At 37.1% G+C, this 18,498-nt stretch overlaps 1 protein-coding gene across 1 annotated transcript in view; it reads right to left on the bottom strand.

Annotated features, from left to right (window-relative positions):
- FAF1 (Fas associated factor 1) overlaps nt 1–18,498 on the bottom strand; it is a 489,781-nt gene that overhangs the window by 39,676 nt on the left and 431,607 nt on the right. Inside the window, exons 16-18 of the mRNA XM_007164483.2 lie at nt 16,772–16,852; nt 15,630–15,707; nt 1,438–1,653 (exon numbers count right to left, since the gene is read on the bottom strand). Of these exons, the coding sequence (XP_007164545.1) occupies nt 1,438–1,653; nt 15,630–15,707; nt 16,772–16,852 (375 nt within the window). The remainder of the gene's footprint in view (nt 1–1,437; nt 1,654–15,629; nt 15,708–16,771; nt 16,853–18,498) is intronic.

Consider the following 18,498-nt stretch of genomic DNA (forward strand, 5'->3'; position numbering starts at 1 on the left):
AAATATTCTTTTCTTAGAAAGTGGCCTTCTTACATTGGGCCAAATTTGCCTCCCAATAACTTTCAACTTATTGGTCCCACTTTATCATTGAAGCTGCACAAAATCAGATCCCTCTTTTTCACAGCAGGCTTTCAAGTAGCTGAAGACAACAATCACATCTCCCATGGCCGTGCCTTCTCTAGAGGAAAATATTTCCCCAAATGATATGATTTCTACTTTCCTTCCCTTCCTACCAGCCCTGTCCTAGATAAGCTCCTGTTGCTTTTTTTTTTGGCCACGCCATGTGGCATGCGGGATCTTAGTTCCCCGGCCAGGGATCGACCCTGTGCACCCTGAACTGGGAGCGTGGAGTCTTAACCACTGGACTGCCAGGGAACTCCCAAGCTCCTGTTTCTTCAGGCGACAGCACAGAGTTTCAGCATGGAGTCTAAGGACTACTCAGGGGTAGTTTACCTTCGTCAACAGTTGACTACAACTTGTTATTCTCTTGTTAGGATTATACCTCTAAAAATGCAGCTGGCTTTTTGTTGGGAGTCACAACAGATTATTAATGTATATTCAGCTTAATTCAACCACCATAACCTCTACTAAAGCATGGTTCTTTCATCCCAAACTTGAGCAATTGGTTTTCTATGCCTATGCAGGCATCTCTTTCTATGTCTATATATTTCTATAAAATTTTTCTAGGTTCATTTTTGCCTATTATTTCACTATTTTAAGGCTTTCTTGAATCTTATTTTTCATAATCCATAAACCTGATAACGTCTTCATTTAAGTTGCCAATAAGTGTGATGAGTAATAAAGAATTAAATATAGAGCCTCTTGTTTCCCTCCAGGAAGAGGGCAGTCTCTTAGTCAACAGTTTCTGGACACATCCATTTAATCAGCAATGAATCTACCTGTCGATTTACATCTCTCTATTTTTCCCCAGAATACTATGAGAGACTATCAAAAGCCTTGCTGAAATACAGATACACAGTGAATACAGGTCACCCTCCCTGACTTCCTAGGCTAGTAAGAACTGTCAAATCACAAAATACTCTTGGTTTAGCATGACTTGTTCACAAACCTATAATCATTGACCCTGATCTGACTGTTAAGCTGTTAAGCACATAATTCTCAGATCTACCCTAAGGTATACAGAGATGAAACCTTGGGAAAGCCTGTATGAGTGCTGGAATAGGGGAAACAACTAGGAAGGAAAACCTAGTACCTAATTTCTTACCTAGGCTACTACGCACATGTCTGCTGGCCTGGGAAGCCATACCTTCTCCAAAGGCTGAGGAGAGAAAGGTGTGCAGAACAAAGAAGGACTCCCAAGTGTGTGGTCTTGTGGTAAGTTGTGCCATGGCACTTTTCTTGGACTACTTTGTCCAGCCCTAATGATGGGCTATCTCCCATCTGGACACACTTCCTGAGATAGGCATGGGAACTTACATCTCTCCTAGGAAAGGTACTCAGTAACTTGAATTCATCCCATGGAAATCCTTTGGAAGCTACAAAATCAAAGACGATCTGGAGCTTATTGCTGGCCAGGAAACGCCGCTCGAGGAACTCGCCACTGGGTGTCCGGATCCGCAGTTTGCTCACAGGCTCAGCATTTTCTTCCTTTGGCTCTGGAGGCAGGGCCTGCTCTAACGAGAGTCTGATGGCCTAAAGAGGGCAAAAATCAGGTGTTAAACTGTTGATGGATGGAACTGTGGGGGGGTGGGGGAGGGAGAGACAAGAAAAAACCTGCTGCTTTCTAGAAACTCATCAAAAAGCTATTGCCCATTTATTAACTAAGCCTAATGCTTGGACAACAGAATTATGTGTTTTTCATTTTCTTAATATTAGCCCAATAAGCAATTAATTAAAATAAATCCCACCTTGATGACACATTAAATTGATAGGTAACTACACAGAAAAGAAAGGTAATTTAGTTTTTACTGAAGGGCTCAGGTATTTGTGATTCCTTTCTAGGGTATGAATTAAGGCTGTTAGAAGCATTTGCAAAAGACGCGTGTGCACGCGAACACACACACACACAGATGGGGGGTGGAGAGAGAAAGAGAGAGGGAGAGAGAGATGAGGTCGTGGGGAAAAGAGAGAGAGGGAGAGAGAGCGGGAGAGAGAGCGCGAGCACGCAAAAGAGAGAGAACATACATTTCCCAAGTAGAAATGACTGAAGATTTTGTAGAATTCTGGATAATATATTAACAACAAAATGGAGGAAAGACTCTGTTTGGGGTGATGAAAATGTTTGGAAATAATGGTCGTAGTTGCAAGACTGTGAATGTAATTCATGCCACTTAACTGTACTTAAGAATGGTTAAAAAGGCAAATTTTTGTTATATATATTTTGCTACAATAAAAAAATGGAATGGAAAGAAATTAAAATATCAGGCTTATTGGGGGCAGGAGACTATGGTCCTAGTTCCAGCTTTGCCACTAAACTGCTGTGAGACTTGGCCAAGTCCACATTTCTGGACCTAGATGTTGCACAGACTCAAACAGGTGGGGTAAACTGTTGGGAGATCTCATGGCTAGAGTTGGGCTCTAGTTCTCAATCTAGTATTATGCTGTTTCACATTCAAGATATTCCAGTGGAAGGAGTTTAAAGATCTCTGATGTCCCTGCCTGTGGCAGAAATTCACTAAAACCTTTTTGTTCCTAGAACTGTGGCAGGTTCCTTAGACAAGTAAGCCTGGTATTAGCATGCTCAGCTTCACAGTTATATTGTGTTCCTGGGTACTTTCACATTTCTATGTTCCCAATTTTCATCAATAGGAAAAACAAAAATTTCCCCCAATTAACATGAGTGAGAGAAATTGGGATATATGTTCTCTAAAACCTTAACACAATTTTCAAAGTTGGTGTCACTCCCTTTGGAGAAAAAACAACAACAACAAAAACCCTATTAAACAACCCTTAGGTAAAAGGGGAAATATAATGAAAACTACAGAATATCTAGAAAACAATGACTGTTGAAATTTCATATTCATATTGGAATCTCTGGGATTCATTTAAAACAGTGCTCAGAGGAAACTCATAGCCCTGAAATTCTTATATCATTCAAAACGAAAGAATAAAAATAAGTTAACTGGGTCTTCCCTGGTGGCGCAGTGGTTAAGAATCCGCCTGCCAATGCAGGGGACACGGGTTTGAGCCCTGATCCGGGAAGATCCCACATGCCGCGGAGCAACTAAGCCCCTGCGCCACAACTACTGAGCCTGCGCTCTAAAGCCCAAGCCACAACTACTGAGCCCGTGTACCATACCTACTGGAGCCCGTGCACCTAGAGCTTGTGCTCCACAACAAGAGAAGCCACAGCAATGAGAAGCCTGCGCACAGCAATGAAGACCCAGCGCAGCCAAAAATAAATAAATAAATAAATAAAAAATAAAAGTTAATTAAGAATTAGACTTAAAAAACTAGCAGAACAAAAAATACCAATAAAACAAATGGAAAGCAAGCTGAGAAGAAAATAATAAAACTAAAAGCATAAAGTAATGCATTAGAAAAAAAAAGAAAAACATAACCAGCTAACCAATAAATAGGCTGCTTCTCTGGAGAAAAATCAATAAACTTACAAACAAATAAAAAGAAACACTAAAATGGTAACTTACAGGGGGTGGGGGAAACAGGGTGGAAGAAGTGACAGCGTTTTCTGAATATGCTTTTTTATGTTTTTTACTTCTGATTCATGTAAATGTATTACCTGTTAGGACTTCCCTGGTGGCGCAGTGGTTACGAATCCGCCTGCCGATGCAGGGGACATGGGTTCGAGCCCTGGTCCAGGAAGATCCCACATGCTGCAGAGCAACTAAGCCCGTGCGCCACAACTACTGAGCCTGCGCTCTAGAGCCCACGTGCCACAACTACTGAAGCCTGCATGCCTAGAGACCGTGCTCCGCAACAAGAGAAGCCACCGCAGTGAGAAGCCCACGCACCGCAAGTAGAGAAAGCCCGCGCACAGCAACGAAGACCCAACGCAGCCAAAAATAAATAAATAAAATATATTACCTGTTAAAGTATATTTAAAACAACCAATAGCAGAACAAAGTTTGCTCAGACTCCACTATGTATGAGAAATTATTTTCTGTGTTATTCAGGATAATCTGGTTGGTTCTAGAGTACTGAAGTATTTTCAAAAGAGCATTAAAAATTTCTGCAGTGTACAGAGAAAGCTAGTCTTTTCTATGATACCGAGGTCATTTTCCTTCTGGAGGCACTGGATAATATCACCTACTTCATAGAGGATTATAAACATGGGAATTACATACACAATATATGTAAAGTTCCCAGTGTGGTATCTGAGACATAACAGGCTTTGGTTAATGGTTGCTTGGGGTTACACTGGCTAAATAGTCTTACACTCTCCTTTTTTATATGGGGAAATTGATACCCAGAAATGGAGACAAAAAATATAGTTAAAAAATCAGAAGAACAGAAAGTTAAACCAGTTACTTTTATCTTTATTTTGGATACTATGAGTGGAAGTTTATCTAATATTAGTGTTCTGGGTCAGCAATGAGTTTCAGCTAAATATTTTCAAATATTAAACTATTTTAGTAACACTGTCATACATTAATAACCCAATGAAGAGATGAACCTGTGTATATCAAAATTAAGTTCCAATTATGTCTATTATAGCGTTCACTATACTGTATTACTTATTTGTTTAATGTCTGACTTTCCCACTAGCCTGCAAGCTCTGTAAGGATGTGGAAATATGTCTTAGTTTTAATTCCAAGTATAGGGCATAGTACAAAATAGATACTCAATGTATATATTTGATAAGAAGAGGAGTAAACTAACATGTTAACTGAAATACTGCATGTAAAAGTGCTTAGTATGGTGATAAGCACATAGTAAGTGATCAGTAAATGCTAAAAGAATCTGAATATCACGGCTTCTATTTCTAGGAACCAAGAACTGAACATCCTGAGTTTCCTTTCTCTGAGGTTGACTCCCTCCAACATCAACCGTTCAGATTAACTTTCCACATTATGTGTCCTGTAAGGGCTAGCTAACCAAGAATTGTTTGTAGGATAAACTACCTCTATGGATTAGTTACATACATTTTCTAAACTATTAATGGAATCATTTGACTATTTCTCTCTAACACTGGTGGTTCTTTAAAACCGTCTCTTTGAGATTAAACATTTTTCCTGATTATAAAAGTAATATATATTTATCACAAAAACCAGATTAAATAAGAAAACATTACAATTAATTTCTAGATTCACCACCAAGAGACAGCCACTGCCATCATTTGAGTGTTACACTCATTAATTTTTCTAACCATTTTTAAGTGAACAATTCAGTGGGATTAAGTACATTCACAATGTGTGTTACCATCACCACTATCTATTTCTAAAACTCTTCATCACCTCAGACTCTCTCCATTAATTTTTCATGCATATTTTCATATAAATATATATTTTAAACTTAAAAAAAATTCTTCTGAATCAGTGATATACACAGCTTCATCTTTTGTCCAAAGTCATATATTTTGTCATCATTTTAAAGTTTTTATTGAAATATCCATGAAAAAGTGCACATCTTAAGCGTACAACTTGATAAATTTTCAGTAAGTGAACATACCTGTATAACTAGCACCCTGATCAAGCCTCTCAGGGCCCTTTTGCCCCCTTCTTGAGAATTACCTTGCTCAAAGTTAATCACTATCCTGATTTCTAACACTGCAGTTTAAAAAACTTAAATCTTTACATTAAATCTAATATATGGTTAGGAAACAGGCTTTGGGTATGATGACAGCCAGAGGTTCAAATCCTGGCCATTAGGCATATGACAGTCTTTATGAATTTCAGGTTCCTTATTTAACAGGGCCGATAATATCTTCCTCTGTATAAAATGCAGTCATGTATATAAAACACTTAGCAAGTGCTGACACATGGTCAGCACTACAATCAGTGAGAAGTGCCCAGCATTGAACTTCATGCTGTAACACTGTACTCAACAGATGACAGTCATTGTTGGTGTTGTTATCATTATCATTATTCCCTTTGCACCTACTTTAAATCAGAACTTAAGGTGATATTTCCTGGTTTCTCCTCCTGTTCTCCCTTTAATCCACCTATCTGCTTGCTTTCTATTTTGACATTTCCCTGCACAGTATAATAACAGATGCTACATTATTGTCTGAAATCAACCAATTGTACTATAGACAAATAAACAACAGTAGCTCATTACCGCATTCATTGTGCAGACGATGTCTGCTGCTCAGTGCACCCAGTCTCCAGGGCTTTTCCCCAGAAGGAAAACAGACCTTAGACATCCCTCACCAATGATACAATGTGGAAAACAATGAAGAGATATTAGGTAAGTCAACAACCTTGGGATCTGAATACCCAAGTTTTACTGGTAAAAAAGAACAAAAATACATCAGTAGCTCAGTTTCAACTGGCTAAAACAAAGGCCTCATGTAAGTAAATACTGTGGTAAAACAATGACATAAATAACACCTACTCTTGAATAGCAGTCATAGTAAACACCATTGTTAAACTTCAATTTGGTTAGCTCAACAAATAGTTTTTTATTTGCATTATTTTAGGTTTGTAACAAAACAAGAAAACCTAGTATAAGTTGGAAATATGAACTGATCTTGGGCTTTTTTGTTTCACTAAAGCCAAATGAATAGTCAAGGCATTCACATCTGAGGGGTGAGAAATAAAGACTTTCGAAGTGAAATTAGGCAGTGAAGATAGATACCCAATTATATTTTTTAAACAGGAAGGATAAGATATACTTACACCAATCTTTTACAGTAAGAATCAAAGACTGGCTTAATTTACACCCACACACGCATACATAAATACATGCACACGCACACTATCTTCTAGGCAGTTATGAGTACCCACCAAATAACAGTTTATAGCTGGCTGAAGCAGAGTGTGAAATAGGCTAAAGCCAACATTCATTAATTCCATGAATTCTTACTGAGCACCTCCTATGTGTCAGGCATTGTTCTAGATGATGGGAAAATAACAGTGAACAAAATAGATAAAATATTCTGCTTACGTGAGGCCTATATTTTAGTAGGGTGGGAGAAAAACGACAAATATACACACAGGAAAACACATAGTTTGTCACATAGTGATGAGCAGTATGGAGAAAAGTGGAGGGAGTATTGGTAGAGGGAGGGAGGGGTACAACTTTAAATACTGTAAACCTCAATACAAATACCGTAGGCCTCAGTGAGTAAGAGGCCTAAAGGAGAGAAGGAGTCACATTTACATCTGAGAGAAGTATTATAGGCAGAAGTCACAGTAAATGCTAAGCCCTGGTGTCTGGCTTGACGGAAGAATAGCAAGGCAGCCAATGTGGCTGGAACAGAATGATCGGGGGAAAGGGGTAGGAGTTGAAGTCAGAGAGGAAGCAAAGGAGAGGAGTGATTAGATCATATATGCCTTGAGTAGTCCACTTAATGGTTTTTTTCCCGTTTTAAAATTTAGGCATAATTTATATACAGTAAAACTCATCCTTTTAAATGTATAATTCTGTGATTTTGATAAATGCGTACATTTGTCTAACCATCATCACCAACCAAGACAAAGAACAGTTCTATCACCCACCCCCAAATTCCCCTATCCCCAGGCAACCTCTGTTGTCTGTCCCTGGTTTTGCCTTTTCCAGAATGTTATATAAATTTAATTATAAATGTCACATAAATGGCTTCCTTCATTTAGTGTAATGCATTTGAGACTCATCCATGTTGTTGAATATATATATATCAGTAGTTCACCCCTATTTATTGCTGATTGGTATTCCATTTTATACATATACTACAGTTTGATTACTCATCCTCCAGTTGAGGGACATTTGAGTTGTTTCCAGTTTGGGGTAACTACAAATAAAGCCACTATGAACATTTGAGTACAGACTTTTGTGTGAAAATACATTTCACTGTTACTTTCATTTCACTTGTATAAGAACCTCGGTGGACTGCTGGGTCATATGGTATGTGTATGTTTAACTTTTTAAGAAAGTTCCAAAGTGAATGTGCTATCATTAATGATTCCCACCATTAATATATGAGAGTTCCAGTTGCTCTTCATCTTGGTCAGTACTTGGTATTGTCCATTTTTCTTTTAAAAAGCTACTCTAATTGGTGTGTATCTATTGTGGTTTTAATCTGCGTTTCCCTAATGACTAATAATGTTGAACATCTTTTCATGTGCTTACTTGCCCCTGTGTATATCTTCTTTGGTGAAGTGTCTGTTCAAATATTTCACCCATTTTTAAACTAGGGTTGTTTTTTTATTATAGAGTTTTGAGAGTTCATTATATATTCTGGACATTAGATAGGTGATTTTCTCTCAGTCTGTGGCTTGTCTTTTCAATTTCTTAACAGTGTCTTTTGAACAGTAGAAGTTCTTAATTTTGATGAAGTCTAATTTAGATATTTGTTATTTTATGACTTGTGTTTTCGGTGTCACAACTAAGAAATCTTTGCTTAACTCAAAACCATGAAGATTTTCTCCTATGTTTTCTTCTAGAACTTTAATAGTTTTAGATTTCACATTTAAGTTTATGACCCATTTTGAGTTAATTTTTGCACGTGATGCAAGATATGGATTGGAAGTGTTTTCACTGTTTTGTTTTCAATTTTGTTTTGCATACGGATATCCATTAGTTTGCAGCATCATTTGTTGAAAAGGCCATCCTTTCTCCATTGAACTGTCTTTGCACTTTTGTCAAAAATCAATTGACCATATATGTGTGGGTCTATTTCTGGACTCTTTGTTCTGTTTCATTGATATATAGGACAGTCCTTTTGGCAATTCCCATACTGTCTTGATAATATTGTCTTGAACTCTAGTAGTGTAAATACTCCAACTTTGTTCCTTTTATTTTCAAAATTGTTTTTTGGCTATTCCAGTTCTATTGCCTTTTCACATAAATTTTAGAATCAGTTTGTCAAGTTCTAAAAAAAAGAAAAAAAAAATCCTGCAAAGATTTTGATTTTCCTGCCAAGGAATCACTGTAAAGATTTTAGCTTTTATTTTATTCTTTTAAAAATATTTATTTATTTATTATTTTTGGCTGCCTTGGGTCTTAGTTGTGGCATGCGAGATCCTTCGTTGCAGCGTGTGGGCTCTTCAAATGTATAGACAGTATTTAAAGTCACGATAATAAATGAGATGATCAAAGGAGTATAATGGATCTTATATGGGAACAGTTGGTCTGACCCAATCCTGCAGCCATTCTTTGCTCCTGGCAACCAATCATCCATCTAGAGGGCAAGAATAGCTTACTAAAAATACAGCCTCACTGCTGGATTAAGTAAATCAAGGCAAATTATCATATTTTGTGAACTAAAATTCAGATATATGATTTTTGGGCTGCTTCTGGATATGAAGAACAGGCTGTAGGTAGTGATTTGGGTACTATGAAACTGAAATTTCTAGTCTATTTTAATGGTTCATGAGGCTAGCAGCAGAATACTCCAAGTTGGAACTACCTAAGAAACTGTGGATATATGCTCTCTATAATTATAATAAGGTGTATTTATATATTGGCACCTACCTTATTAAGCTGTTGCAGAGATTCAATAAGATAATGTCTGTAAAGTGCTCAGCACAGAGTTTAGGACCTATTAATTGCTCAATAGATAGTGACATGCTGATAGCAAAGATGATTATCATTATGGCCCAGCGTAGTGGTGTTATCGACGTGATAAGAAGCAACTTACATAAGATGAAAACACAGATTATAAAAAGCAGTTTTAGTTTAATAACCTATACATGGTACTGCCTTTATTCTTCCTGTGTGGGCTAATAGGTAGAAAGAATACTGGATAGGAGCTCTGGTTCTGCTTTTACCAGACAAATGTTAGGTAAGGATTTAAAAATAGGCTTTTTAATCCTGCTATGATCTTACTTTCTTCATCTGTAAGATGGTAATGATACTATCTCCCTTACCCATTTGTAGTATGGTTATGAAGATTAAATCAGAGACCTGAAGAGAAGTGCCAATGTTTCTAATTCCATGCTCTTCTGTTCTCTCATTTAATGGTCTTTAATATCACTCAGGATTTTCTACTTGAAGAGGCATCAAGATGTGAAAGGAACCAACTCTGGATAGATGGGCAAAAATGTAACCTTTAAGTTTTCTGTTTGAGGAAACCAGCAGCAAAAGGGAACAGCTTTGTGCCCATTCTCTCCTACCCATGATTCTTCAAAGCTTGGCCCTTTAGCCTTAGCTCTCATTATTAAGACTGTGTTCTAAATTTGTCCATTTACTGTTCCGAGGAAGCCCTGTGTTTTTCTCCCTTTGTTCATGATTACCTGGCCCATACCTTTCGCCATCCGTCTGGCCACCCATCTATTTATCAATCCATCCAAAATCTCTTCTACTTCATCTTTAACCACCAATGTCTTATCAATCCTCCAAAGCTTCCTCCCTCTGTGAAGCCTTCCTTGTTGCCTTCCTAGTCAGAAGTCATCTTCTTCCTCCAAACCCACTAGTTAATGGTTTTTACAATGTATGGTATCTTTTCCTATAGTTATTTTGTATCATCTACCACGGTGTATTAAACAGTGAGCTCCTTGAGGGCAGAGGCCGTCTCACACTAACTGTATAGTAGCCGTAGGACCCGATTTATTGATGTTTACATAGGAGATTAATAAATATTTGCTGAATATTGACTGATTAAAAGACTTGGGAGTCAAAAATCTTTGCTGAAACCTTCTCTACTTACCCCAAACTCAGTGGCAAAAAACGACATTCAGGAAGGATTTCTTAAAGGAATGTTCACACATTTCTTCAGTTACTATAAAGTCCGTCCTTTAAACTGGACTATCAGAAAAATGTATTGCTTGGGCCTTTGGAGAGATGCTTTCACTAAATTGTGTTCTGGCCTTATGACTTTAAATTACAGAAAGTTGTAAGAAGCTGTTACACATGACTTGCTATTTCTATTACAGCTACTGGATATAGTTGAGGATAGTATTCACCATACTGTGCAGCTTCCTCTTGAAGGGGAACCACAGGAAACATCGCTCTAAGGTCTTTGCGCTTGAAAACTCTGGACACCTTTTGAGAGACTGTAACATCAGCTTTATCTGATGTTACAGAGTCAAACTTGTAAACAATCATATTTTCCTTTGTTTTAGCTCAAGAGAGGCATATAACAAATTCTGTGGCAAATGTACAGAACCCAGTCACATGCATTTGGTGCCTGTACTGGATTTGGTGCCTGTGCTGTCAACGTACTAATCTTACCCTTGGCTTTATCTTCGTTTATTTGACCCTGTCCTGATTTCTATATCTTTTCTTTTGTTTCTTAATCCATTTGAATTGCATGTATTTATGTAAGTTACTTGAAACTCATTTTGGAAAAAATAAGTAGATACATAAATTTGCAAAATAGCAGAAATTTTTGTTGTCATTTCTTTGTTTTTCCTTCAGAATAGTCTTATAGACTTTCACCTTGTCATGGCCAAGGACCAGATCAAAACACATTCCCAGATTTTACTGATTTTACTCCAATACTTACCACACAGCAAAAGGAAGGAATTTTCCTATAACCAAGGTGATTTAACTATTCAATGTTTCATTTTTCTAAAGGATTTGAAATACTAGAGATAATAAAAATAATAAAACCACTCTTGTTTCTCAATGCAATTACATGGGTTAGGATTTCTGGTTAGAACGGGAGGCAGTGTTACTGTGAAAAGTCAGGTGACCTGGCTTCTAGTCCAGATTATATGTCCAACCAGTTTGGTGACCACAGGCAAACTGTATAATCTCTCTGGGTCTCAGTTTCTTCAGAGGTTGCACAATACCAGCTTTTCCCAAAGAGTCGTTTGTTATACACTAGTGTGCTGAAATACGTTAATTGGTGCTCCATGAAAAAAAAGGACAAAAAAGTCTGGATAGGACTGAATTAAATTAAGATAAACAGAAGATAAATAGTTTCTCAATGGTGGGATTTACAAGAGCATTTAATGTGACTCTCTGGGGGAGAGGACAGAGCACATAGCATGTGTTTCTGGGAGCACATCAATGGACAAATGCAAATAATGACTAGCTGCAAAGTATGACTTGTCCTTTCTCCCCCTGCCTCCCATCCTCGCACATGTTTACAGCTGGAACATACACACTGAGGTATGCTAAAAGATATTTATGGGGTTTTCTATGAGAGGACAAGTTTTATCTACATTTGGAAAGAGGGAAAATTTTAACCCAGGGTAAATAAGGTAAATCATCAGAAGAAAGTACATATGTTACCAAGCTCTAGATCCAGAACATGCAGTTATTTGTATACACTTGACATTTAGCAAGTATATGTTGAAGATATACTATTAAGAGAAAGAGAGAGAACATTTGTGAAATAGAGCATGAGAGAGTGAAAGTCCTAATTTTTAAAACTATATTTCTTGAAACAGCTTAAAAGTATAGTGACAAATCTCTCATCTAAACTTTTGTGAAACTCTGCATACATGATTCCTATAGTCACATACAATGGTATATGGCCTTGTTTGGGGATGGAATAAGCAAAAGAACATGAGCTTGGTATGTAGGCATAAAGACCTAGGTGAGGATTTCAGCTGTTCCCATTTTTATGTGTGACTTCTCAATGAGCTTCAGTTTTCTCACTTGTAAAGAGAAATCCCTGGACTTCCCTGGTGGCACAATGGTTAAGAATCTGCCTGCCAATGCAGGGGACACAGGTTCGAGCACTGGTCCAGGAAGATCCCACATGCCACGGAGCAACTAAGCCCGTGTGCCACAACTACTGAGCCTGCGCTCTATAGCCCATGAGCCACAACTACTGAGCCTGCACACCTAGAGCCTGTGCTCCACAACAAGAGAAGCCACTGCAATGAGAAGCCCGCGCACTGCAATGAAGAGTAGCCCCTGCCTGCCGCAACTAGAGAAAGCCCATGCACAGCAACGAAGACCCAACACAGCCAAAAATAAATAAATAAAAATAATTAAAAAAAAAAAAAGAGAAATCTCTTCCCTTGTAGCTTGTTTTAATGGTCAATGAGTAAGCATAGCTAAAGCAGGTAGCAGAGTAGTTGATACACAGAAGATGTTCAACAAAATATTTTCTACCTTCCATTACTGAGAGTCCTCAGCATGGACAGATACTAGAGTTTGTCAGGCATAGTATTCCGTACTTGTGTGATAGGCACTTGATAAGTGTTTGAACATGAATAAACTCTGATTTCCAAACAGTGTCTTGCACATCTGTCAAGACATCTCTCAAGACCTGGCTCAAATATCAGTTACTGCTGAGAAGGAAATATGACAGATGTACTTTCTGGAAGAGAGATTTGAGAAGAGAAGGCATATTAAGAGCAGGCAAATGACACTGACAGGTCTTTTCCTGAAATGCTCTTCACCTCCACTGCCTTCAAATCCTGCTAGAAATCCTGGTGATCTGTGATTTGGTCATACTACTTACTAACTGCATTTTTAGAAGTATTAGTCAATTAAAAATTTCACAGGTTTAAGAATTTCATGGTGATGTTACCATATTTATAGAAATGAATGCTCATTGGGAATTCTTATTTTTTAGTGTCAGAATTGATTAGAAAAATGCATTTATTGTATTAATATCACTGATTAAGCTTCAAGTAACTATTATCTTCGATTTCTAGGTAACCCCAAATGTAGCTGGCCATTGAAATGCAAAAAATAGGTATTTAAAACTAGGCAGATAGTAGATTAATACGATGTAAATGACATATATTTAATATAGTTTATAATTTATTTGTATTAAATAATAAATACAAGATGTTATATTAAATGCAGTTTTACACATCTCTCAAGACCTGGCTCAAATATCAGTTCTTCTGTAGTGTTGACTGATTCCAAAAGCTGTGAAAGGTTTTTATTTTGCCCCTGAACTCTAATTATTTTGCTTTTATTTCTCTTATGTTATTTAGCATGTTTTTCCTTGATTTGCTGTTACTTGTAGACATGTTGTATCTTCCCTACAAGATGTAATCTCTCCTTGCAGGCAGAAAATGTCTTACTATCCTTTGTTTCTCTTTCAGTGCCTAGCATAGTTCTTGCTCAAAAATCATTTGCTGATGCTGGAGAGGGTGTAGAGAAAAGGGAACTCTCCTACACTGTTGATGGGAATGTAAATTGGTGCAGCCATTATGGAGAACAGTATGGAGGTTTCTTAAAAAAATAAAACTAGAACTACCATATGATCCAGCAATCCTACTCCTGGGCATATATCTGGAAAAGACGAAAACTCTAATTTGAAAACATACACGCACCCCAATGCTCATAGCAGCACTATTTACAACAGCCAAGTCACGGAAGCTACCTAAGTGTCCATCAATAGATGAATGGATAAAAAATATGTGCTATATATATACAATGGAATATTACTCAGCCATAAAAAAGAATGAAATATTGCCATTTGCAGCAACATGGATAGACCTAAAGATGATCATACTAAGTGAAGTAAGTCAGACCAAGAAAGACAAATATTATGGTTACCAAAGGGGGTTAGAGGTGGGGAGGGATAAATTAGGAGTATGGGATTAACAGATATACCCTACTATGTATAAAATAAACAACAAGGATTTACTGTATAGCACAGGGAAGTATATTCGATGCCTTGTGAATACCTATAATGGAATAGAATTTGAAAAAGAATATATATATATCTGTATCTATATATCTATATCTATATCTATATCTATATCTTTATCTATATATATGAATCACTTTGCTGTACACCTGAAACTAGCACAACATTGTAAACCAACTATACTTTAATTAAAAAAATTTGTTGAATAAGTTACGAGGTGGCATCCTCTGACCAAGAGTGATGACTAATGGAGTTTTCATCAGCCCAAGTTAGGGCCCTCCAGGTCTTTCTATCACTTGTTAGATGGCTTCCTCTTTTTATAAGTGAATCTTGCCATTAATCCCATGTCTAGAAGAAAGTTCTAAAAGCCCTTTTTTGTGAGTCATCCTAGGAAGTCATTTGACACCCCTTCTCTTTTTTCCCACTGCACTTTAGGTAAATCTCTATAATAACTTTTACATATAGTATGTAATTCTGTTTTTACAAGACTATGAACTCCTGGAGTAGAGGACCCACATCTGTATCCCTACTTCCTAACAGATTTTGGGCACACACTAAGTAGTCAAAAAAATATTTGCCAAATGAGTGAATGAAAAAATTCTCTATATTGTCACAGACATGACATGAACTCAGGGCGGAAAAAAATCAGCCAAGCTAAATGGATTTCTCACATATAGGGGCCCAGTGCAAGATGTTGCAGAAGTAACTCCCAGTGTCTTTTGGTGGGTAAAGTAAAGCCTGGGAAAAGGGGAGAAAATACAGTCTTTGTGTTTTTTGGGTGAGACAATATTTAGGAAGGATGGGAGTATTTGTCAGGCAAGGAAGGGGAGAGGAATTGAAAAGAATAGAAAACCATGAATCTAGTACAAGGTCAAATTTTCTAAGAGTTCAACACAACAGATCGGGAATGATTCTTCTAAAGAAAATTAGTCTTCCATACTAAAATGAATCTGGGAAAAGTGGAAAGAAGTAAGTTGTAGGAAACATTAACATCCTTAGAATCAAATGCAATGGAAACAGACCTAGCATTTGAACAACTTTTCTAAAAATTATGCTCTACCTCACGTTCCTCTTCTTGTTCTTTGCGAATCTGTTCCAAACGAAACTGTTCTGCCATCTCTCTCTCATGAGCTTCCCTCTGTTGATAGAAGAGACAGGAATCCAACACTTAATAAACACTGGCCTACTTTTTTAAAAAAAGAAAAGAAATAAAAAGAGAAAGAAAAAGAAAAGAAGAAAAGTTCATTTTCAGCATGGCCCAGAGGTACACTGTGGTAATGAAAGTGTTTCTCTCTGGAACAAAGATGGAAATAAAAGCAACAACAAAGCGTATCTCTACGATCATGGTGGGTTCCTATTCAAACATTTAGGTAGCTCTGGGTAGTGTAGCATTCAAGATCCTTCAGACCTTTCTCTGGTCTTCCTTTCTGGTCTTTTCTGCCACCTCCCCTGTACCCAAATATCAAACTCTATTCACATCAGCCTCTATCTTGAACCCATGCTTTCTGGCCCCTTGCTGCTAGCATACATTATTTCCTCTCCTAACCCCCTTTCTCTATCCAGTTCAAATATACAATCTCTTCTATGAAACCCTCCCTAGTACATTCCCATTTCTTGGCTCTCCAAAAAAGCTGGAAAAAACTTTCCACTGAAAATCCTGTTCATTGAACTCTCACAGAACTCAGTGCTTCCCTTACAACATTTAGGATCCTTGCCTAAGTGTTCCAGCTATCTGTGCTCTTGACTGAATCTACTCTGCAGCACAATGTGAGCCTTCTTTTGAAGGCAGAAAGAGTGGCTTATTCATTTTCCTTTCCTTCAATGCCCAGTACAGGAGCAGGTGCTCAAGAAGCATTAAATAAGTCAGTGGTTCTCAACCCTGACTGCACATTAAAATCACCTGAAGAGCTTTTTAAACATTGCTAGATTTTACCATAGACTGATTAAAAACAAATGAAGTAAACATTAGGCCCATTTTTGCTTTCACTTTTCATGATTCTTAAAAAAATTTATCTTGTCAAAATGAACCATGCTTTAAGAACCAGAGATAGAATTATATTCTTTCTGTTAATTGAAACTAGCTTTCTCCACTGCAAACCCAACTCTCTTAGGTTTCAAAATGATTAAAGGGCTGGCATTTAAATAATGAAAGACTATTTAGGATTGAGTTCTTTATCCCAGAAGTCCCCTGACCAAACCTACCTTTGCTCTGTCAGCCTCAAGTGAAAGGCGATAGGCCTCGTCTTGTTCTCTCTTCACATTTTCTCTGGCTTCTCGTTCATCCTTAAAAGAAAGGAAAATATTCAAATGCATTTTACCACATTACTGTTTTTAAAGAAAAAAAAAATAATCCCCTTGTCTTACTCCTGTGTAAATTTATTATAATTAAACAAGGCACTTTTAAAGTGTACAGAGTAAATAAGCTAACAAATAATTAAGTTGAGTAGCACAGTAGATAGTGAAAATAAGAATGTTTGAAGCCTAGTCTACCACTTACAAATTGTGTGACCTTGGGCAAGTTATTTAATCTCTTTAGGTCTCAGTTTCCTCAACTGTAAAAAAGAAATAACATTTGTCTCATAGGGTTGTGAGAATTCAACGTAATGATATATAAACTATCTAGCAAAGTACCTGACATTTAGTTCATTTTCACTGATTAGTTCCCTTCTCCTTTACTCCTGATTTTTCTAAGATAAACTTGGAGATTATCAGCATTGGGACTAAGGGCTGGGAGAGAGTAAAGGACTAGGAAGTAATCTGGTCAGCACAGAAAGAGGCTGAAAGCAAAATACCCTGCTTAACTTTAGTCCACATCACACCACTAAAGCTTGGTTATCAAATAAGTATTTCCCCACAACATTCACACTCATGAAGTGTGGATAATGTAAAAGTTATCTAAGTTGAAGATCTTTTAGAATATTTTTAGTGTCTGAAGTGATTATGCCATCTGCCTACATTTAAATTGTGATTTCATATAAAATTAAAAGTTAATTCAATAACCAGAATTTCTTATTTGTTAAATTCTGGAGTATAGCCAATATACATGTCCTTAAATTTAATAAATATCCACTCCTGTTGACATTAGAGTATAGGTTCCCTTTCTGGTCATTTTGCATAATAGGCTGAATCATACATAAGTTACCGATATTTGACTGGTTTTGACCTATAAAAATGGAAATTTCATATGGTTTAACTTAATTCTTTCTTTTTGTCTCCTCAGTTCAATATATGCTTGCTCAGGCTGAGTATATGCTCAGCACTGTCTTAGGTACTCCCTCTGATATCTATTCAAGCTGGCCTTCTCCCTGAAGCCTCATACTCCTTTTGGTTTCAATGATTCCATTAAGTCCACAATCTCTGGTATAAACAGTAGCATTTCATTGATTCCTAATCTTTCAAATAAAAAATTAGGAAAAATTACATGTTGCTGGCCTGAAGCTAACTGCTATACCATCTGTGATAAAAGAGTATGCCAGAGAAATTATATGTTGGGACAAAATATCAGGAACAATGTTTAACCTGAGAGACCACTTAGGCTGCAAAGTAGTCAGGACAATTTACGTGTCATGTAATATTACACATGACTAAAAACAGGTTTTAAAAACTCCTACTTGGAGACATACTTAGCCATTAGTATTTTTATTTTAAAGAAACAGAAGCATATTCCTTTAAAGATATTTTCACTGATTCCAACTGGGTATTTCCTACTTTGGTCTATATACTACAGTTTTACTATAACCAGATACAATCAGCCTAATAGGACATATTCTGTATGTTTTTGTTTATATTTGCATTTGCATTTACTACGTAAACACCTTAGCCCACTCAATATACAAGCTTGTACAGACTGGACACTTGATAGTTCATTTGGCCATGGCTGATCTATAGTTGATGTATAATGTCTTCATTATTTTATGTCACCAAGGAGA

The sequence above is a fragment of the Balaenoptera acutorostrata genome, chromosome 1 (genome assembly GCF_949987535.1).
Source record: "Balaenoptera acutorostrata chromosome 1, mBalAcu1.1, whole genome shotgun sequence".
Taxonomy (NCBI): Eukaryota; Metazoa; Chordata; class Mammalia; order Artiodactyla; family Balaenopteridae; genus Balaenoptera; species Balaenoptera acutorostrata.